The following is a 24,491-nucleotide window of genomic DNA, read 5'->3' on the forward strand; positions in this document are numbered from 1 at the left end:
TCATATGGCTGCCCAAGAAACTAAAAATAGCACACCACTTAACCTTAAAGTGGTTGTAAACCTAAAAAAAACATATATAAACCGAACATTTTATATAACTAAGCAATACAGCAAAAAACATGTGCCCATCGTATGGCAGGGAAAAAGCAGCCTGTCAGCTGCAATACCCCCTGCTTTGATCCGGAAAAAAAAAACCCGACACCTGCTAAAAAAAAAAAAAAGTTGTCGCCACACCTCCTCTCATTTGACAAAGAAGAAGAGATTCATGGAGTGTCTCCCGCTGCCTCGGCTTGACTGAGCACCGAACAGGAAGAGAGTTTATTTTCACTTTCTTCCCGCACATCTCCCTGGGACCAAGAGCAGGTACACAACTGCCTTTATGTTGAACTCAACAGACTAACAGCAATTTTTCTGTAAGTTTGTGTTTCTGGTGAAAGCCAGTATGTTTATATTGTATGAGGCACAAATAAAGACAGATAAGCCACACTCCTATGACTTATGGGGGAGTGTAGAGGTGGGAGGAGAGTCAGTGACGGGTCACGATTCCACCTCCTGAGCTCTGACTCGTGAACACGCCCATGGACCAGAAACATTTACAGGGCTGTGATAGATGACGAGAATGAAAAATGGAGGTAGAGATAGTATAAAAAGACGCATTTCTTTTTCAATTTATGAGGATGGGGTTAACTACCACTTTAAACCATTGTCAAGATTTTCATAGAAATCACAACATACATACACATCTTGATGATTCCATACACAATGCAAACCGGAAAGTTCTTCATCCCTAGCTGCGATTTTGGTAGCTTATCAGCTAAAGGTGGAAAAAAAGCACTGTGTTCTTTGAATTAAAAAAATAATGCCAATCCAGGTTGGACCTACATAAAAATACTGGGTCAGAAATAAGGGGCCACTGGCGATGAATATCTTAAAATTCAAACTTGATGCTTGAGATATCCAAGCAGAAACTACTTGAGCTAGCCAGGGCACTATTTACCAAAAAGACAAACCTCCAAATGCCAAAATGTATGCGAATTCCAAAACAATAACAAAAATGGCCAATTATTTCAAAGCCGTGTGACACAAGTGTCTGAACTATATCTGCATTCAGTATACAACAAAATAGTTTCCAAATTATATTGCTAATAATATTTTCCGTATTCCCATCACACACGTTTCAAGAGAAAGTTCTAGGGTACTGGGTGCAGTAGCAACCACCAGCTGGAGATTGGATCATGAAGCCACAATGAAGATATTTGCCAGCACACCACGGATCTTCAAGTTGAGTCCAAACATTTTTTTACTGAAGCATGTTCAGATCACAAACAAGAGAGTGCAACATTTTAGATTCATGCAGGACCCCTTCGATAGGCATGTGATCACATGACTGATGAAGTGGTCCAGTGTGACTCCGAAACATTGCACTCTTGTTTGTGATGCGATCGTGCTTCAATAAAAAAAAGTTTGGACTTGGTTTGAAGATCCGTGGTGTGTGGCAAATATCTTCATTTTAACAAATACAGTATTAATGTATTGATTAATTACTAGGAAGGCAGTAAAACACTACTGTCTAAAATGATCAACCATCAAATGATCTTGATATCTAATGGGCCTACCTTCAAGCAGAGTGTCTATCACACAAGGAACATTGAGCTACACATAGGTTGTGATACAACATTTAATAGCAACTTGATAATGTTAAAAATGACACAGCTTACTAACTACTATAGGCAGGACATTATTTAGCTTCATAGCTACAGTGATTACTCCTTGACGTCCAATGCCCTTGAAGAGCTTGTAGTGTGTTTTTAACACACTAGGTAGTTCTTCCAGGGTATTACATGTGTTTGCATGAAGAAAGTAAAATATTGAAATTGAGACAGATTTGGCAGATTTGTGTGACACAGTCTGAGTTCAATTTGTTGAAATATCCTCAGTAAATGACGATTGAAAGGTTACATACAGCTAGATTACCTTTATGGTTCATTACTGAAAATATAAATATGGTGATTTAGCTTCCGTCCACATTATTTACTGTTAGTGTACACAAAATGAAGACGAGACAGTAGGATTGTTAAATACTATTTTAAAGCCAAGTTCCATGTTCAAACATCTGGCTGACATATTTCCTTCCAGAGCTAAATGTACTGTATGAAACTGGGATGGAGATGTCTGGCAATGTTGGGGAAGACTAAGTGAATTATTACTGCAATTGAAAAATGATTTCAGAAATATAATTCATCTACCAGTGCATGCATAATATTCAGTTTTTAAATGATCTAATTAAGGAATCCAATCATTTCAAAAGTGAAAGCCTGTGCCATTCATAGGACTTAAATTTGGCTCATGCTGTGAAATTCATCCATACTTTTTTACTCCTAGTCATTACTGGTATGTCATTTCTGGGATGTTATATGCATTCTGCATGGTCCTTTATTTAATAAAATTTACTTAAACAGAAACGTTACCCTTATAATGCAATTACAACAACAACAAAAAACTTTCGAAAATGTTAGTAATGGCAATCTACAAACTGAAACTTTATAGGTAGTTACAAGCGTTCTATTCTTTCCACATCTTATTTTTCTTTTCCTCCCCATCCTGCTCATGGTGCCCATTTCCACTAAGGACAGGTGAATCCATTTCCCTTTACTTCATGGAACTGTGACAAGAACACTGGGTCTGCCTTTCTGGTACATGTGACAGGAACTTCCCAGGATGCAGCTGTGAGGCCAGGGTTACATCACCAGTGCCTCAAGAGACTGTAACGTGGAAAAATAGTAATTAAAAGTAAAATCAAAACATGTTTATTTAATTAGGGAGTGTAATATTATTTCATATAAGCATGCAGAGCTGCAGGCTGATGTGATTTTTAGTTAAAGGGGGAAGAGGTCCACTTTAACCGACGTCTTATTAAAGTGCCCAAAGAAATGCAACACTGAGACGGTGTGAACACTTTAAATGTGGGCAAAACATCATTCTGAGAAACTGGTGTCACTTGGAAAAAAGTTTAAACTTTTTGTCTGACTCCTAGTTGTTCATTGTTTAAACCTAGTTTACACGGGCCAAATGTTGGGCGGCATCGGTTGGCTCAATAAAAAACGGGCAACATTTGGCCTGTGTGTACTGGAATCGGACCGACAGTGTCCTGTATGAGCAGCAGTCATACCACCTCTTAGCCCTTGTACACACAATCGGAGATTCCGACGGAATGTGTCCGATCGGATCGTTTTGTCGGATATTCCGACTGTGTGTGGTCTGCATCGGACTGTTTCCGTCGGAATATCCGACCTGACCAAATTTTCCAACTTGCCGGAAATATTTTCCGACAAAATGCTCCGATCGGACATACTCCAATCATGTGTAGAGAATTCCGATCGGACAAAGTACCATGCATGCTCAGATCAAATTCCTACATCAAAGCTATTGGCTACTAGCCTGAATGTAGTCCCATCGTAACGAAATTACGTCATCACGTTCTGAAAGATCGGATTTTCCAACAACTTTGTCCGAACGTGTGTATGCAACAGTTTCGGACAAAATCCGACGGACAAAATCTTACGGATTTGGTTGTCGGAATCTCCGACCGTGTGTACAAGGGCTTAAAGGGTCATAGATGTGGTGGTATGGCCGCTGCTGATACAGGACACCAGGCTTCAAACAGCATATTTCTAGAACTAAAGCTAATCAAGGACTGTGTTCTGTGTGCATGGTGAGCTATTACCTGCAGGACTCTGTCTGTCTGGCATCAGTGTTTTTTGGTCTCCCCCAGTAGGGGCAATATTGGTTTAGGTCCCCTCTACATACTGGTGTTCTGTTCACATCTGCAATCTGTGACAGCTGCAAAGTGGGTGAAGTCATCAGAAACTTTATGAGACTGTGTCTTTGTTTTAACATAACATGGAATTTATACATGTACATGACTGGAATAAACACAATTGATACCCTACTGCCCCGATGAAGGAGATGGTAACAAACTCTGAAACGTGTCGGGTAAAGGATATTAACCTGTATTGTCATGTACTTTTGTTATGATGCATTTCCAGTTGTTTAGGTCATGTGTATTCCATATTTTTAATTTTATCATTATCTACTCATCAAATTGATTTTTAATTACTCTATTGTATTACTATTGAGTGCCTTAAAAGTCCCATCACCCCAGAGGATTCCTTAACTGGTTCCCGACCGGTGCATGCCGATATACGTCGGCAGAATGGCACGGGCAGGCATATTGGCGTACAGGTACGTCCAATCTTTAGTGCCGCCCTGCCATCGCGAACGTGCTGCGGGCATACCCTCACGGGGCGGCTGAGTGGAGAAATGCCGTTGTAAACAGCATTTCCCCGTTCTGCCTAGCAACTAGTGATGCTGATCTCTGCTCCATGTGATTGGAGCAGAGATCAGTGTTCACTAAATAAAAGCCCAGCCCCCCCACAGTTAGTAACACACCCCTAGGAACACTTAACCCCTACACTGCCACCCACTGGTTAACCACTTCAGTCCCGGACCATTTTGCTGGCCAAAGACCAGACCACTTTTTGCGATTCGGCACTGCGTCGCTTTAACTGACAATTGCCCGGTCCTGCGACGTGGCTCCCAAACAAAATTGATGTCCTTGTTTTACCACAAATAGAGCTTTCTTTTGGTGGTATTTGATAACCCCTGCGGTTTTAATTTTTTGCGCTATAAACAAAAATAGAGCGACAATTTTAAAAAAAACACATTATTTTTTACTTTTTGTTATAAATATCCCCCAAAAATATATAAAAAAACATTTTTTCCCTCAGTTTAGGCCGATACGTATGCTTCTACATATTTTTGGTAAAAAAAAATCGCAATAAGCGATTATTGATTGGTTTGCGCAAAAGTTATTTTTTACATTTTTTTTTACTAGCAATAGGCGGACACATCGGACATTTTTGACACATTTTTGGGACCATTGTCATTTATACAGCAATCACTGCTATACAAATGCAGTGATTCCTGTGTAAATGACACTGGCAGTGAAGGGGTTTACCAGTGTGTGGCAGTGTAGGGTTTAAGTGTTCCTAGGGGTGTGTTACTAACTGTTGGGGGCTGGGCTTTCATTTAGTAAACACTGATCTCTGCTCCAATCACATGGAGCAGAGATCAGCGTCACTTGTTGCTAGGCAGAATGGGGAGATGCTGTTTACAACGGCATCTCTCCGTTTCAGCCGCCCTGTGACACGATCGCGGGTAAGCCCGCGGTGATTGAGTCTGCGGGACCCGCGACCGGACTCACGGGGGTCCTGACCAGCATGCGAGCATGCTGCCGGCGGCACGCGAGCGATCGCAGGGCGGCATTAAGGATTGGACGTACCTGTACGCCAATATGCCTGCCCGTGCCATTCTGCCGACGTATATAGGCGTGCGCTGGTCGGGAACTGGTTAAAGTGATTGTAAAGCCTCGCTTTTTTTTCTCTGAAAATAAAAAATATGTCATACTTACCTGCTCTGTACCAAGATCCTCCTCTTCTCGGGTCCCTCATTGGCTCTCTTGGCCCCTCCCTCCTGTTGAGTACCCCCATAGCAAAGCAGCTTGCTATGGGAGCACCCAAGCCAAGCCGCAGCTCTGTGTGTCCATTCAGACACGGAGCTGTAGTTTTGGCCCCACCCCCTCTCTTCTAATTTGCTAACTCACTTTCATTCACAGCAGCGGGTGCCAATTGCGCTGGGTACTGTGTCTCAGCCAATCAGGAGGGAGAGTCCTGGATGGCCAAGGCACTCGTGGACATCGCTGGAGAAACATTGGGCTCAGGTAAGCATTGGGGGGCTGAGAGGGGGCTGCTGCATACAGAAGTTTTTTTTTAATCTTAGCTGAGAGGGGGCTGCTGCATACAGAAGGTTTTTTTTATCTTAATGCATGCATTAAGATAAAAAATATCCTGCCTTTACAGCCACTTTAAGGCAAATTGCCTTGTCTATGCATTGGGACTGTGTTGGGTAAGGCTGGCAGTGTGTATGATGTGATCAGGCCTTAAATGTTCCTGTTGTTATAGGGTTGACTTTGTGACATTCAGATGTTTTGGATGAGTCATGTCCCACCTTCCATGTAGCCTTTTTAGGCAGTTTTAGAAAAATAAACTGAATAAAGGCCTATTTATCTACCATAATTATATCTATTTTTTTAAACATAATTAATCATTTGTCTGTTATTCCCAAAGTGAAATTGCTGGAAACTTGTTTCTAAAGTCTGCCACAGATTTTTCGATTTTCTTTCCTGCAACTAAGAAAGAAATCCCTCCCATGGAGTTACTGTATTCTCCCAGTGGAAAGAAGGTGGGAAGCCGTCCCCGCTGGTAGAACACAGAGAGGTTGATTTACTGAAACCAGAGAGTGCAAAATTTGATGCGGATGTGCATTGTAGCCAATCAGCTTCTAACTTCAGTGTGTTCAAGTCTGTAAGCTGATTTTCTATGCAGAGCTGCACAACGTTTTTTTCTAGTTTTAGTAAATCAACCCCATAGTGATTAATGTTAAGGGCTATAGCCTCTGGAAATAATTGCATAAAAAATTTGACAGGCTGGTTGTACCCAAGTTGATCAATCGATCAGCTTGGGTACAATAAGCCTGCCCATACATGGTTTTGAATCTCGGCTGGTCCCCTCTGAGCTGGCCAAGATTCGAACTGTCTATGGATGGCTTTAGTTTTGGACAGAGTGGGTTGGGATCACCCGGTTTTGCCGATATCCAAGGCCCCATCAGAGACTTTACCTCTCATTTCATGATGACAATGTTTATCAGACAGGAATCAAAAGGAACTTTCCAACAGCATCAAAACAGAAATAAAACAGATTTTCTTTAGTAGAGTAGGGGAAAGTTAGAGCCCTTTTCAGACTTTTGTTTGTTTTTGCTCCTGTTGCAGATTTCTCCTCCTCACTTCCTGCCTGGTAAAACCATTCTCTATGCAACAGAAAGTGAAAATCTCTAGTCTACTGGGGCTCCAAATTGCAGTAAAAGCCAGACACATATTCTAATTCTCCCCCACTATCTATAACTAAAAAAATTTTTTGGCTTGGCATAAACTATAATTTGTCACTCTGTGTCATTTTTCACCATCATAATTAGTCTAAAGCAAATAAAAGCAAAATGATAACTGTTTTTCTGACATTTTTCAGAATTTCCAGAATTGGTGGCTATTGTGGATCATGAGCTACAAGAAGCTTGCTGGATTTTTCCATAAAGATTTGATTGCAACAAAATAACAAACATTAATAATTTTTTAACATTTCACAACAAAGTGAGTTAGAGAGTTAAAGCAATGAGCTTGGGGGGATATCACATGTGTGTCACACCATATCCTAAACTTAGTTACAAGGATAAACGTCACATAAGTTAAAAAGATATGTTTTTATTTCTCCTTTGTGATAAAAGTAGAAAAAATTCTCCCTATACAGTTGAAAAGAAGCTCTGCTGACTTCCATCATCCAATCATGCACAAGCAAAAAGCAATTTTTTAAATTTTCCTTGCATGTGATTGTGTAGTCTTTGCAAAGTGAAGCTTTATCTGAGCTTCGGAGCAATTGCACTTGCATGTTTATTTGCCATTAGTAAATGAACCCCACAATATCGTGTCTACTAGAATTATTTTGCTCTCCACAGATATGTTGAACCTTTTATCCACTGATAAAATCCTATACACATTTGAGAAATAATGTGACATTTATCTTTGTTTGGTTTACACACCTAAATAGTGTGATGTTTGGAGATTGTTTAGACCAAGGTAGCGCTAACCAGTGAGTACAGTCCATGCCAGTTGTAAGTGCTTGTTGGCCCACTTTACTAAAATAAAAGACAAAGTTTACACCAGAACAAATGGCTTCCCTTGCAGGAGTTTCCACCATCAACAAAAATAAAGTAATGTTCAGCCTATTGGCTCTTTTTAACAGGACCCCTGTTCAGGCCTTTTGCCACAGTCCTCCTGACCGTCTAACACAGTATCCCTGTGTTCGTGTACAAATGCTGGACCTCTGACAGCTCTCTTTTCCCTACAACTCACTGCTGTTCCAGGTCTCAGGCTTGGGCCCTCTGTCTGCTCTTCTCTCACAGACTACACCGTGCAGACATGCACATTTCTGGTGGCTCCCTCATAACCACATGGACTCCTCGGGAAGGTGGAGACCAAAAACCTAGTTTGGATTCTCCTAAAAACCCAGCACACATCTGTACTATCAGTGTACTGGTTGTCTGCAAACCCTCACCAAGACTGGAGATTTCATCTCAAATCGCCAAGCTCCAGGTCCCAAAGGGAATTTTACTAAACAATAAGGAAACTGAAAAGCCTCTAATGCCGCGTACACACGATCAGAATTTTGGTCTGAAGAAGCTCTGTTGGTTTTACCAACGGAATTCCGGCGGGATTTCGCTCAAGCTGTCTTGCATACACATGGTCACACCAAATTCCGACCGTCAAGAACTCGGTGAAGTACAACACGTAGGATGGGACTAGAAAAAGGAAGTTCAATACCCAGTAGCCAATAGCTTCCATCTCTTAGTTGAATCTGAGCATGCGTGAGTTTTTGCGCGTTGGAATTGCATACACACGATCAGAATTTCCGATAGAATGTTTTCCCGTCAGGAAAATTGAGAACAAGCAATCAATTTTTGGCTGGCGGAAATTCGGACAGCTAAATTCCAATGGAGCATACACACGGTCACATTTTCTGATGAAAAGCTCTCATCTGTCTTTTTCTGCCCGGAATTCTGATTGTGTGTACGCGGCATAAATGACATTAGCCCCTTGAAGCCCCTCAACCTGCCTGGATGAGAATCCTGGGTCAACAACTCTTTTTACACCCTGGCAGGACATGGCACTTCCACAAATGACAGGGAAAGTTTACTGAATTATGTTTAGCTCTTTTTTCATATTAACACCTGCAAAAAGACATTACCACTAACTAAACATATTTTTACATTTGTACAGAAGAGTAACAAGATATCTTTGTAAGAGGAAATGGGTGCAGCAAGTTTGCAGTAAACATTACTACTCTTCATTTAAACAGGAATGATTTGCAAACATAATCCTCTCCTGTGTTTGGCTGGAGCCCCATACAGATGTAACAGCTTTTCTATAAACTAAGAGCTTACAAACTTTGTATAAACAGTTTTTTTTAAGTGGTATTAAACCCCAAACCAAAATATAATATGTAATATATTGCAGCATATTAATCCTTAGATGTGGTGGCTGCATTACTTTTCTTTTTTAATTTTTTTCCCCCCTCTGCTTTCCCCTGGTGATCTGACCAGTAACACACCTCCTGTCTTAGAGTCTGTATTAGAGTGCCCGCGTTCTAGATGAATGAGCACGAGGGGCACCTTTGGACAGCAGCATTGTCAGTCAGAGGGAAAGATATGCTAACAATTTTAAGCAAAACTCCAACTAAATAAACAAAAGCCGATCATTGTAAGCACCCCTGCCAGTTAAATAGTTCTCATCCCTGTATCTGCTACATCTGGAAGACAGCTTGTTCTTTTGAAAAACCACAGACATGCTTATCAGGTGAAAATAAAAGAAAGAAAGCCTAAAATAGAAAATGAATGCAGCCATCTAAGAATGGCTAAACTGCAGTATAACAAATGTTTGCTTTTGGGTCCTCATTGGATAGATTGATAGCAGCAGGAGCCAGTATATTAAAGAAAAAAACAGCCTGTAAATGTCCATAGAAGAAGAGAAAAAGTCCATCAATCCCGGGAAGCCCCCGAATGGTAGGCGATCCTTGACTTATAGGTGAGTAATAGTCTTCCACCAACAACACCACAATAGGCCAAGCCTCTTACCCTTAGGAATGGACCACTAGGTTATAGGTGGTCATTAGAGCCTTAACTTGACGGGCTACATGCTTGTTTCATGTGACTCGACAATAACTGAAACCGGAATCATCTAGGTGACTAGAATTATCTGAAAGCAATGGGATCCTATTGCCCATAGTAAAGGCTTCCTTCAACAGTAAAAAGATTCTAGTCACAGAGATTCAAATTTTAAGGAAGAACAAAATTGTATTCTGTCCTCAGCTTGTATAGAGAGGAATGAATTGTCTATTTGGTTAAAAAGCCAACCTGTTACCACTCTTTTGTTAAAGTAACATACTAGTATAATTCTAAAAGGACCCATAAAAATAAAAATTTCTTGTAAAAACTGCTCCTTTGAGCCCTGGGGGTCCCAATCTTATGTTTGCTACATATTTTTTATCCCCATGTGGAGCCCAAATGCTTTGGCACCATCTCTCTACACAGAACTTGTAATTTCACTTCTCAGAACACCCGACACGGAGGCACATGCTATGCACTGGGGGATGCAGGTGGCATACCATGAAAAGTTAATATAGGCTCCTAATACATGAAAGATTTTACATAGATTTAGACTTCTCTGAAGCCCAATTGCCATTTTAGTGATGGCATTTTGAATGCACAGAGATATTGTGATGAGATACTGAGGCCCATTGTTGCGCCATTCATCCACGACCATCACCTCATGTTGCAGCATGATAATGCATGGCCCAATGTTGCAAGGATCTGTACACAATTCCCGGAAGCTGAAAACATCCCAGTTCTTGCATGGCCAGCATACTCATCGGACATGTCACCCATTGAGCATGTTTGGGATGCTCTGGATCGGCATATACGACAACGCGTTTAAGTTCCTGCCAAGATCCAAAACTTCGCACAGCCATTGAGGAGGAATGGACCAACATTCCACAAGCCACAATCAACAACCTGATCAGTTCTATGCAAAGGAAATGTGCTGCACTGCGTGAGGCAAATGGTGGTCACACCAGATATTGTCTGGTTTTCAGACCCCACCGGACCCCCCTCCCCTAATACAGTAAAACTGCATATTTTAGAGTGCCCTTTTATTGTGGCCAGCCTAAGACACACCTGTGCAATAATCATGCTGTCTAATCAGCATCTTGATATGCCATACCTGTAAGGTGGATGGATTATTTCAGTAAAGGAGAAGTGCTCACTGATAGATTTTGACAGATTTGTGAACAATATTTAAGAGTAATAGGCCTTTTGTGTACATAGAAAAAGTCTCAGATCTTTAAGTTCATCTCATGATAAATAGGGGCAAACACAAAAGTGTTGCATTAACAATTTTGCTCATATATATATATATATATATATATATATATATATATATATATATATATATATATACACAGTGCCTTGCGAAAGTATTCGGCCCCCTTGAACTTTTCAACCTTTTGCCACATTTTAGGCTTCAAACATAAAGATATAACATTTTTATTTTTTGTGAAGAATCACCAACAAGTGGGACACAATTGTGAAGTGGAACGAAATCTATTGGATTTTTGAAACTTTTTTAACTAATAAGAAAATGAAAAGTGGGACGTGCAAAATTATTCGGCCCCCTTGCGTTAATACTTTGTAGAGCCATCTTTTGCTGCGATTACAGCTGCAAGTCGCTTGGGGTATGTCTCTATCAGTTTTGCACATCGAGAGACTGAAATTCTTGCCCATTCTTCCTTGCAAAACAGCTCGAGCTCAGTGAGGTTGGATGGAGAGCGTTTGTGAACAGCAGTTTTCAGCTCTTTCCACAGATTCTCGATTGGATTCAGGTCTGGACTTTGACTTGGCCATTCTAACACCTGGATACGTTTATTTGTGAACCATTCCTTTGTAGATTTTGCTGTATGTTTGGGATCATTGTCTTGTTGGAAAATAAATCTCCGTCCCAGTTTCAGGTCTTTTGCAGACTCCAACAGGTTTTCATCCAGAATGGTCCTGTATTTGGCTGCATCCATCTTCCCCTCAATTTTAACCATCTTCCCTGTCCCTGCTGAAGAAAAGCAGGCCCAAACCATGATGCTGCCACCACCATGTGTGACAGTGGGGATGGTGTGTTGAGGGTGATGAGCTGTGTTGCTTTTACGCCAAACATATCGTTTTGCATTGTGGGCAAAAAGCTTGATTTTGGTTTCATCTGACCAGAGCACCTTCTTCCACATGTTTGGTGTGTCTCCCAGGTGGCTTGTGGCAAACTTTAGATGAGACTTGTTATGGATATCTTTGAGAAATGGCTTTCTTCTTGCCACTCTTCCATAAAGGCCAGATTTGTGCAGTGTACGACTGATTGTTGTCCTATGGACAGACTCTCCCACCTCAGCTGTAGTTCTCTGCAGTTCATCCAGAGTGATCATGGGCCTCTTGGCTGCATCTCTGATCAGTCTTCTCCTTGTCTGAGCTGAAAGTTTAGAGGGACGGCCAGGTCTTGGTAGATTTGCAGTGGTCTGATACTCCTTCCATTTCAAAATGACCGCTTGCACAGTGCTCCTTGGGATGTTTAAAGCTTGGGAAATCTTTTTGTATCCAAATCCGGCTTTAAACTTCTCCACAACAGTATTACGGACCTGCCTGGTGTGTTCCTTGGTCTTCATGATGCTCTCTGCGCTTTTAACAGAACCCTGAGACTATAACAGAGCAGGTGCATTTATACAGAGACTTGATTACACACAGGTGGATTCTATTTATCACCATCAGTCATTTAGGACAACATTGGATCATTCAGGGATCCTCGCTGAACTTCTGGAGTGAGTTTGCTGCATTGAAAGTAAAGGGGCCGAATAATTTTGCACGCACCACTTTTCAGTTTTTTATTTGCTAAAAAAGTTTAAATTATCCAATAGATTTCGTTCCACTTCACAATTGTGTCCCACTTGTTGGTGATTCTTCACAAAAAATTAAAATTTTATATCTTTATGTTTGAAGCCTGAAATGTGGCAAAAGGTTGAAAAGTTCAAGGGGGCCGAATACTTTCGCAAGGCACTGTATATACGTATATATATATATATATATATATATATATATATATATATATATATATATATATATATATATATGAAGCTCAATAAAGTTTTAGTTGTGTCTCTGTTGCTTACTTCTTGTTACTTCTTATTTGGTTACCAGAATAAAAATGGAAGGAAAATCTCCCAGACAGGCAAATGTAGGGCAAAAAAAACTGACAGGTGTTAAAACCCTGTTGGACAATATCTCTCTTCCACGTCCACAGCATATTTTCAAGTTCTAGTCTTATGTTATGACAATGCCATGTGGACATTTACTTAAAATTACCCTTTGCTTTTATTTTTTTAAAGAATGTTATGCGACCGGTCTAAACTACGTGGCATGTTCACCAATGCCAGGAGCCTAGCGGACAATATGAGTGAACTAGAGATACTGTTGTATGAGGAGGATTTCGATTTTGTGGGAATTTTAGAGACCTGGTTCAACAGCTCTCAAGATTGGCTGGCAACCATTCAAGGGTATTCCCTTTATCGCAGGGATAGAGAGGGTAAAAATGGGGGAGGGGTATGCCTGTAAATCAAGAATAATGTACAAGTGAATGTGAAAAATGACATCACTAACTGAGCTAGGGAGGAGGTGAAATCCTTATGGTTAGAGCTCCAAAGGGATGAATCTAAGGGGAAAATAATACTGGGAGCATGCTATAGGCCCCCTAACCTGAGGTAGGAGGGAGAGACAGACCTCCTATCACAATTTGGATTAGCAGCAAGCATGGGAAGTGTCATCATAATGGGGGATTTTAATTATCCAGACATGTACTGGGCGGAAGGAACCGCGCATTCGTCTAAGGCTCGCCAGTTCCAAAATGTCTTGCAGGACATTCATGGGTCAGATACTACCAACCAGTTACCAACAATACAGACCTGATCACAGATGTAGAAATAAGGGGCATTTTAGGAAACATCGATCACAGGTCAGTTAGCTTCAATATAAATCACACAAATAGGAAACATAAGAGGAATACAAAGACACTGAATTTCAAAAGAACCTACTTCCCTAAACTACGAACTTTGCTAGAAGATATAAATTGGGATAGAATCTTAAAAACAAAGAACACAGAGGAGAGATGGTATTGCTTTAAGAGCATATTCAATAAGGGCATGAGCCAGTGCATCCCATTGGGAAATACATTTAAGAGCAAACAAAAATCCTGGATGGCTTAACTAATGTAAAAATGCATATAAAAGCTAAGGAAAAGGCCTTCAAAAAATACAAGGCTGAGGAATCATCATCAGCATTCAAACTTTACAAAGAATGCAACAATAAATGTAAGGGTGCAATTAGGGCGGCTAAGATAGAACACAAAAGACACATAGCGGAGAGCAAAAAAAAAAATCCCAAGAAATACTTTAAATATATAAACAGTAAAAAAAGGCAGACAGACCATATTGGCCCCATAAAGAATGAGGAAGGAAATCTGGTTACAAAGAATGGGGAGATGGTGAAGGTATTGAATTTATTCTTCTTCTCAGTCTTCACAAAGGAATTGGGGGGCTTCAGTAACCTGCACTGTTTATCCTCATGACATATCACAGGAAGCACCCTCATGACTAACAGAGGACAGAATTAGAGATAGACTTGCAAAACTTAACATTAATAAGTCACCGGGACCAGATGGCTTGCACCCGAGGGTCCTTAGGGAACTTAGTCAAAGTAATTTTTACTGACAGTCTACTAACGGGAATGGTGAGCTGATTGGAGAAAGGCCAATATAGCACCAATATTTAAAAAAGGGTCAAAATACATCCCTGGAAATTACAGAACAGTTAGCCTAACATCAATAGTGTGCAAGCTCCTGGAGGGGATGATAAGGGAATATATACAGGATTTTAGTAAAGAAAACTGTATCATTAGCAGTAATCAGCATGGATTCATGAAATACCGTTCTTGCCAAACCAATCTGTTAATCTTCTATTTGGAGGTGAGTTGCCATCTAGATAAAGGAAGGCCCGTAGACGTGGTGTATCTGGATATTGCAAAAGCATTTGACACTTTGAGTGTTCCATAAACATTTACTGTACAAAGTAAGGTCCGTTGGCATGGACCATAGGGTGAGTACATGGATTGAAACCTCGTTACAAGGGTGAGTTCCGAGGGTAGTGATAAATGGGGAGTACTCGGAATGGTCAGGGGTGGGTAGTGGGGTCCTCCAGGGTTCTGTGCTGGGACCAATCCTATTTAATTTGTTCATAAATGACCTGGAAGATGGGATAAACAGTTCAATCTTTGTATTTGCAGGTGATACTAAGCTAAGCAGGGCAATAACTTCTCAGCGGATGTGGAAACCTTTTAAAAAGATCTGAACAAATTAATGGGGTGGGCAACTACATGGCAAATGATGTTTAATGTGGAAAAATGTAAAATAATGCAATTGGGGGGCAAAAATATGAATGCAATCTACTCACTGGGGGGGGGGGGGGGGGGGTGAAAGTGATTTCTGAACAAAATTAAGCATGGAACAAGGATGGGTGAGGTCACTTTGAATAATAAAAATGAATTATATTAGGTTTTCAGTTTGTGGTGCTCAGATGCAGATAAGTTCTGCTTTAACAAACCGTCACAAGATGATTAAAATAAATAAATGAGTGGATTACAAGCCTTGATATGTGTTCTCATAATTGGGCATACTTGTGAAAATCTGCTCAGCACAAGGACCAACATGTCTCTCCAACCATTAAAGTAGAATTATAGGCAAAACTTTCTTCTTCATTTTGGATAGAGTAAGGGAGGGTTATAACCCCTGTCTGTGTCTGTCAAATGTCTGTGTCCCATTGTGGAGATTTCCCGTCACTTTTTGTCCCATACCCAAACAGGAAGTGAGAGGAATTTCCTACAGATTAAGATAATTTCCCGGGGACTCCCAGGTCACCAGAACTAGTGTCCCCATTGGAAGATTTCTTCTCTATTACTTTTCTGTGGACAACCCAAAATTTGGGATTTTCTTTACTTTTACTTTCAATGATAATGGTTAACAGGACAAATAGAGAGAGTGAATCTCCCTTATGGGGGCATAGACAGCAATAAAAACTGACAGGTGTTCTAATCCCTCTCCACTCTATCCTTTACTATTGCCCTTAGTTTTAATTTAAAATTGCGTGAAGAGTCCCCCAATAATCATCCATAGGCAGTTCATGCCTTATCCGAAGCCAGTTGAATCTAAACGGTACCAATCATACTTAGGTATTTTGGATGTAGTTATATGGCTGTGTTTTTATAGTCAATGGGACAGTTCATATATTTGCATTTTCATCATTCATTTATTATTTTAATGCATTTTTATTGCATTTTAACAAAGTTGGAGATTCACGGAAAAAAAAAAACATAGCACATTCATTAAACACAGGAGGCACACTATCTATCTGGAAAATACGTGGAACAATGTATGAAAAAATAAATGAAAATGTGACAAAAAAACACAGTATATTAACTATAAATATATTAAGCTGCAGCTGCACATTTGGCCTCAAACAGAAGAACTTAAACGGCCTTAAGAACATTAATAACCAATGTCTGATTACATTTATGTTACTGTCTGGCTTTTGTTTCTAGGTCTATTTCCAGTTTAAACTCTGGCTATCCTAGTAACTGCTTTTGCCAGAGTTTCTGCTTATTCCTGATCACACCTGCCTGCCCTGACCTCCAGTTTGTCTGGCTCTGTTCCTGCTTTGCAAGTCTATATTGCGTCTTCCTTGCTTGCACTAGCTGGCACTCACCGTCTAGTGACAGAAAGGCTGCACCATGCCCTGTCCCAGCAATGACATTGTACCTTATGTTTTCTTTATTAACGTCTTAAGAATATCTGTACTAAGCCATAACTTTAGAGCCAAAGCAACTCAGGTGCAGTCCACATACACTATGGTATCAAAAATATTGGGACAACCGCCTTTACACCCACATGAACTTTAATGCCATCCCGGTTTTAGTCCATATTGAGTTGGCCCATCCTTTGCAGCTATAACAGCTTCAACTCTTCTGGGAAGGCTGTCCACAAGGTTTAGGAGTGTGTCTATGGGAATGTTTGACCATTCTTCCAGAAGCACATTGAAACCTGCAGACTAAGACTCGAATGCCATTAAAGTTCATGTGGGTGTAAAGGCAGGCATCCCAACTTTTGACAATATAGCGTATGTCAAGGCAGAACTCGGGGCAATAATATTTTCATGCCCTTGTTGCTGATCTCCTACCTTCACCAAGTTTGCCATCCATTGTTCTTCTGAGCTCTGTAGTTCCTCTGTAATAGGCTGCTGAACTTGCTAAAAACCATTATTGCCTGCTGACTTTCTGTTTGTAAGACTGCTGGCTTCTATCCCTCTCCTAAGCTCAGCCAGCAGTCTGACATGCCCCCTTGTAGTCCTCTTAAAGAACAGGGAGGAATCAGACATGTTGTTGTGGGCGGAAGGGGTCTCACAAGCCCCGGACTGTGCCGCCCATGGAAGAGGTGTCCTCCTTCTCCTCTCTCCTCCCTCTTCCAGCCTCCTCATACTATACCTGTGTCAGGTATAGTATGAGACCACTGATCGCTGATGACCACCTCCATCTGGTATTGGCACAGTGCACTGTCAATCATAATACTGGGAGGCAGACATCAGCGATCAGTGTTCTCATATAACAATAGAGATCCCTTTTGTGTCATATAAGGAATTTCTAATAATAATCCCTGCTCTGCACTGGTGATCCCTGACAAGCTGCACTTGTGGTCCCCGGCATTTGGCACTGGTGGTGGTCCTTGACATTTGGCTCTGGTGGTTCCTGACATTCGGCTCTGGTGGTCCCTGACATTTGGCTCTGGTGGTGGTCCCTGACATTTGGCTCTGGTGGTCCCTGACATTCAGCTCTGGTGGTCCATGACATTTGCCTCTGGTGGTCCCCGACATTCGGCTCTGGCGGTGGTCCCTGACATTTGGATCTGGTGGTGGTCCCTCGTGGTCCCTGACAAGCTGCACTGGTTGGACAGACATGCTGCACTTGTGGTCCCTGGCATTCGGCACTGGTGGTGGTTCCTGGCATTCGGCATTGGTGGTGTTCCCTGACATTTGGCTCTGGTGGTCCCTGATGATTGGCTCTGGTGGTCCCTGACATGTAATACAAGTAAATGGTGCAAAAAACGAAAACAATAGTCCAATATGTAAAAAAATCATTTGGAAAAAATAAGGTGCTGAATAAGCATAAACTTTATGCACAGAGGAGACTTTTAGTCCACTCTGTAAAGTATTATACTTGAATCCAGGCAAAGGGTGATGACGTCACTGGAAATGCTAGTGACAGTAATCCAGTAACGTCATCACCCTTTGCCTGGATTCCAGTCTGCTTTCCAAGCCTTGTTTTGATGCCTATTCACAGCTGCCGGCCGAACACCATCCAGTGGTATTGGAGACGAGCTCTGAGACAACACATCCATTGGCTTCCTAGGGACTAATGTCACTGATGCCCCCCATTGTCTGGGACCATACCATGCCTTATTTCACTACTAAAATGTAAGTTATGCTTACTTTTGTTTGATTAAAAACTTGTGTTACAGTCTGCAGTCTGTTCCCTGACATTTGGCTCTGGTGGGGGTCCCTGACATTTGGCTTTGGTGGTGATCCCTGACATTTTGCTATGGTCGTCCCTGATATTCGACTCTGGTGGTGGTCCCTGACATTTGGCTCTGGTGGTACCTGACATTCAGCTCTGGTGGTCCCTGACATTTGGCTCTGGTGGTCCCTGACATTCGGCTCTGGTGGTGGTCCCTGACATTCAGCTCTGTGGTCCCTGACATTCAGCTCTGGTGGTCCCTGACATTTGGCTCTGGTGGTCCCTGACATTCGGCTCTGGTGGTGGTCCCTGACATTCAGCTCTGTGGTCCCTGACATTCAGCTCTGGTGGTCCCTGACATTTGGCTCTGGTGCTGGTTCCTGACATTTGGCTCTGGTGCTGGTTCCTGACATTTGGCTCTGGTGGTCCCTGACATTCTGCTCTGGTGGTCCCTGACATTCGGCTCTGGAGGCCCCTGACATTCAGCTCTGGAGGTCGCTGACATTCAGCTCTGGAGGTCGCTGACTTTGGTGGTGGCCAGTGACATTTGGCTTTTTGGTCCCTGACATTTAGCTCTGGTGGACACTGACACGTTGCACTGGTTTGCATTTATATTAAAATGCTTTGTAATTATAAGGCTGTAACCTATCATAACGTGTTATTTATGGTTTGCTTTCTGCAGAATGAGGGATGTGATTTATGTTGAAGTGGGTGAGTTCACATTTATATGTACAAGCCTAGTGTACCCTCCCACATTCAATGATTGAATGATCCAAGGATTCATGGGAAATGTAGTCTGATTACAGTTAGAGAGAGAGAAGAGGATATGATGCAATCCCTGTTCTAAGAGATCCTCCCTGCTAGAAGAAAAGATGATGCATTTTTTGAATCACAGAGCTGACTTCCTGAAAATTCAATCAGTCATATCTCTTAAACGGTAAGAAATTTCACATGTAATATATCTATTAAATAGTAATGTTAATCAGTAAAAAGGTACTGAATGACAATTACATGAATGTATGTGCTCAAATCAGGTTGCAGCCTTGTATAACTCTGTCCTTTGTAAAATATTTCACACCATGTGAAAAAGTCACCATGAGTGCACACTTCCTGGAATTGAATTCTGTCTCAAGTGTATTCATTCATGTCTTAAGCCAGCCTTCCTACTTCCAGGCATTATTTTTCCTGTCCACCCAGTATATGCAAGGAATGTTAGCTATTTGCCGTTTGACAAAAAGATGTGACTGTTCAGGAAATGCCAATTAGGCAGAAAGTCGGGATGACCATATCGCTTTCTGTGCATGTCCTGAAAAAGCTTGACAATTGTAAGGCTTTGCGTTGGTGTAACATTGTACATGTGAATGATTAAAGCGGAACTAAACCCTTCGAACTTTTGCAGCCAAGGAAGCTGCTATCTTAGCCTCTATTTGTTCTAAGTTGCCATAGAGGTGCAGATGCAATCAGTTATGATACCAGCCATTTGATAGCTTGGAGGTTTGGTGGGGAGCACAAGCACCTGTGACAATTAGTTTTGGGAAACATTTAAATATCCACTTCAGCTCCTGGAAGATTTATCCCCCTTTAATGACCAGGCCATTTTTTGTGATACGGCACTGAGTTACCTTAACTGACAATTGACCGGTTGCATGACGCTGTACCCAAATAACAGTTTTGTCCTTTTTTCCTATGAGTAGAGCTTTCCTTTTGGTGATATTGGATCACCTCTGCAGTTTTTATTTTTTGCGATATAGACATAAAAACAACCAACAATAAAAAAAAATTATATATATATATATATATATATATATATATATATATATATTTTTTTTTTTTTTTTTACTTTCTGCAATAAAACATATCCAATAAAAAAAATTGAAAAAATCAAATTGCCTCATAAATTTTGCCCAATATGTTTTCTGCTAGCCATTTTTGGTAAAAAAAATTCCAATTAGCAGATATTGTTTGTTTTGCGCAAATTTTTATAACATCTACAAACTATGAGATATATTTCTGGAATTTTTATTTAGGTATTTATTTTTACTAGTAATGACGATGATCAATAACTTATTGTGAGACATTGCGGCGGACAGATTGGACACTAACTTACACTCTTGACACTTTTTGGGGACCAGTGACACTAATACAGTGATCAGCGCTAAAAATATGCACTGTCACTGTACTAATGACACAGGAAAGGGGTTAACATCAGGGGTGCTATGGATTTGTCACCCGGTGTGTGAATGTTTTTTTTGTGTGTGTATGTCTGTGTGTATATGTTTGTAAATACTTGTGTCTAAAGGACGGTTAGGAAGTATATATGATAGTGGCAAGTAAGAAAGAAAAGATAAAAATATAAAAAGATGTTTTGCACGGATCAATCGAAATAAATAGGAAAATGAGGAAAGGACGTACTAGCGGTATAAGAAAACAAAATTGTAAAATATATACTGATACTGTAACTTGGTCTGTTATAACTTGGTCTGCTATTTTGAGATATGTCAAATAAAGAAATAAAGTAAAAAAAAAATAAAAAATCAGGGGCGATCAAAGGGTTAACTGTGTGCGTAGCCAGTGTTTTAGTGTAGTGTGGGAGGTGCTTTTACTAGGGGAAGGTATTGATCCATGAACACAGGATCCCTGCCTTCCTTATCTGCCTTGTTTACATAGGCAGACTGCAGTTCTGCCTGTGTACTGAATGATCAGTGGGTGCCAGCAGATATCAGTCAGTAGCCTGCTGATCGGCTACCACTGTGTGAAATCACAGCAGGAGAGAGCCGCCAGCAGTGCACACTCGCACCTGCTACCCAGAAGTGCAGGATCACGAATATATATGTGATCCTGCGCAGCACGGCCACCCTGTAGCAGTGAAATTGCTATAAGGCAGTCGGAAACTGGATATATGGGTTTAGCTCTGCTTTAATGTCTAAGTAAGTGTACTTAAAGCTTGGTATATGAAAAGTTTTTGTTACCTGCACAAGAAGTTCCAACTTCCTTTCATCTAGTAGGTGGACTTGACATCGCCGACCCTCCGTCATCTATTTGAAAAACAAAAGAAACAGGCATGGTTACAGTATAAGTAAAAAAAAAAAAAAGTGTTTATCAAATAAAACATCGAGCAATGAGTACAGTTTTCAGTGTAACTACAACATGAGTACAAACTACATTATTTATTCACTAAGAAATAACACTGTCACAGATCTTGCATTTCTTAGCGACTGGAATCAAAGAAAAAGTGTCAGCAACTGTTACATAGGCTTCCTTCTTTTCTGCATTATTTCTGCACCAGATGTGGAAGCTTCTAAAAAAAATACACCTCAATGCTTCTGATGTGTGGAAGGCAATGATTTCTTTGTAAATAGCGTCATATAAAGGTAGTGTTCGCCTGCATTTATGATGCTTTTACCATGCATGATGTACTTTTTATTTTTCCAACTGGGTCAATATGAGTGCATTCTAAATTCTCTCTAAAGCGATCTCAAATTTTGACCATATATATTTTCCAGCAGTCTTAAATACTTTTTTTTTTTTACCAGCTTTTCATCACACAATTGATCAAGATTGATCAGATCAAATTTATGTCCACTTTAAACAGCAGAAGTGCTTGCATTGATCCATTGCATAAAAGGTATGGCCACAAAATGACACTGACACAAAAGTGCACTTTAATTGAAACAAATAGAAAAAAAACACCGCTATTTCCTTGAATTTCAGGCAAAGGTCACATTGTGGATGTTTTTAAGTCATTGGATATGACGGAGTATACTGGTTTTATCAGGGATTTTTTTTTTCTCAGGGAATAGGTGCAGAAACTCAGGGATCAGGAGTGTGCATTGTACAGAGTGCAGAGTTCAGGAGTGTGTTTCACATAGTGGAGGAGAGCAAAAAAATCCCAAGAAATGTTTTAAGTGTGTTAACAGTAAAAAAAGGAGGACAGACCATATTGGCCCCATAAAGAATGAGGAAGGACATCTGGTTACAAAGGATGGGGAGATGGCCAAGGTATTGAATTTATTCTTCTCCTCAGTCTTCAGGAGGGAATCGAGGGGCTTCATTAACCAAAACTGCAGTGTTTTTTTCTCAAGACACATCACAGGAAGCATCTCCATGGTTAACAGAGGACAGAATTATAATTAGACTTGGAACACTTAACATTAATAAATCACCAGGGACCAGATGGCTTGCATCTGAGGGTACTTAGGGAACTCAGTCAAGTAATTGCCAGAGCATTGTTCCTAATTTTTAGGAATGGTAGCAGCTGATTGGAGAAAAGCCAATGTACCACCAATATTTAAAAAAGACCCAAAATACATCCCTGGGAATTACAGACTAGTTAGCCTAACATAAATAGTATGTAAACTCTTGGAGGAGATGATAAGGAACTATATACAAGATTTTAGTAATGAGAACTGTATCATTAGCAATAATCAGCATGGATTCATGAAGAATTGTTCTTGCCAAACCAATCTATTAACCTTCTATGAGTAGGTGAGTTGAGGGGTATCTGGATTTTGCAAAAACATTTGACACAATTCCCCATAAACATTTACTGTACAAAATAAGGTCCATTAGCATGGACCATAGGGTGAGTATATGGATTGAACACTGGCTACAAGGGCGAGTTCAGAGGGTATTGATAAATGGGGAGTACTCAGAATGGTCAGGGGTGGGTAGTGGGGTCCCCCAGGGTTCTGTGTTGGGACCAATTCTATTTAATTTGTTCATAAATGACCTGGAGGATGGAGTAAACAGTTCAATCTCTGTATTTGCGGATGATACTAAGCTAAGCAGGGCAATAATTACTCCGTAGGATGTGGAAACCTTGCAAAAAGATCTGAACAAATTAATGGGGTGGGCAACTACATGACAAATGAGGTTTAATGTAGAAAATGTAAAATAATGCATTTGGGTGGCAAAAATATGAATGCAATCTATACACTGGGGGGATAATCTCTGGGGGAATCTAGGATGGAAAAGGACCTGGGGGTCCTAGTGGATGCAATATAAAAAATACCCTGCGCAGCCAAAAAACAAAAATATCAGCTAACACAACAAACAGATAACTGTTTCAAGTGAGAAAGGTGCATAAAGTGCAGCGCTAAATTATATAAATTAATGACCTAGCCAAACTAATGCCAGAAATCATAAATGGATATAGGTGAATAATGACAAATTCTGTGACATAAACTGTAATCTCATATATATAGTGCGATATAAATAAAACAAAAATATTAATCAAAAACTGGTGAAAAGGTCCATAGAAAGTGTGATAAGGTCCCCAGTGATAGTCAGAGCCTTGTAGATCTTTAGACCACCAAAAATCAAGACGGAGCTTGCGACCATCCGTGTAACAGCACCACCACCGATAAAGATGCAGGCTTACTGGAAGGTTCAGACTCAAAAAGAACATACGCTCTGTGAGTCAGTAAGGCTTTATGGTGTCAAATGACAGCTGGGATGTGACCTGTCGAAATTGTGTCCCAAAACTTATGGGTAATCCGCCTCCATACAAAGGTGGTTGATATCAATTTGCAATCAGTGAATAGGAGAAATAGAAAAAGGGCCACATAGTGTAATTCCGTATAGCTGGTGAAGTTTATTAAAAGTAATACACTTACATTTTAAGTAGTAATTTCAAGTGCTTCTAAAAACAATGGCGGGAGTGGAGTCCTCCCAAAGTAGTAGATAGTGATAGATGATAGTCCTAATAGATGATAGGCTCACCAATGGCAAATGGAATCAACAGAGATAAAACAATAATTCTCCCGCTCTACAAGACTCTGGTCTGGCCGCACCTAGAGTATGCAGTCCAGTTCTGGGCACCAGTTCTCAAGAAGGATGTACTGGAAAAGGAGCGAGTACAAAGAAGGGCAACAAAGCTAACAAAGGGTGTGGAGGATAATAGTTATGAGGAAAGGTTGCGAGCACTGAACTTATTCGCTTTGGAGAAGAGACGCTTGAGAGGGGATATGATTTCAATTTACAAATACCATACTGGTGACCCCATAATAGGGATAAAACTTTTTGTGGAAGTGAATTTAACAAGACACATGGCCACTCATTAAAATTAGAAGAAAATAGGTTTAACCTTAAACTACATAGAGGGTTCTTTACTGTAAGCCCTTGTACACACG

General features: G+C 40.7%; 1 protein-coding gene across 6 annotated transcripts in view; it reads right to left on the reverse strand.

The window, feature by feature from the left end:
- Positions 1–24,491, reverse strand: part of FRMD4A (FERM domain containing 4A) — a 583,773-nt gene that overhangs the window by 229,165 nt on the left and 330,117 nt on the right. For all 6 annotated transcript variants that reach the window (XM_077472972.1, XM_077472971.1, XM_077472970.1 and 3 more), the window contains exon 2: positions 21,330–21,395. In XM_077472972.1, coding sequence (XP_077329098.1) covers positions 21,330–21,395 — 66 coding nt within the window. The remainder of the gene's footprint in view (positions 1–21,329; positions 21,396–24,491) is intronic.

The sequence above is a fragment of the Lithobates pipiens genome, unplaced genomic scaffold (genome assembly GCF_037356315.1).
Source record: "Lithobates pipiens isolate NorthernLeopardFrog02 unplaced genomic scaffold, aLitPip1_a1.2 Scaffold_8, whole genome shotgun sequence".
NCBI lineage: Eukaryota > Metazoa > Chordata > Amphibia > Anura > Ranidae > Lithobates > Lithobates pipiens.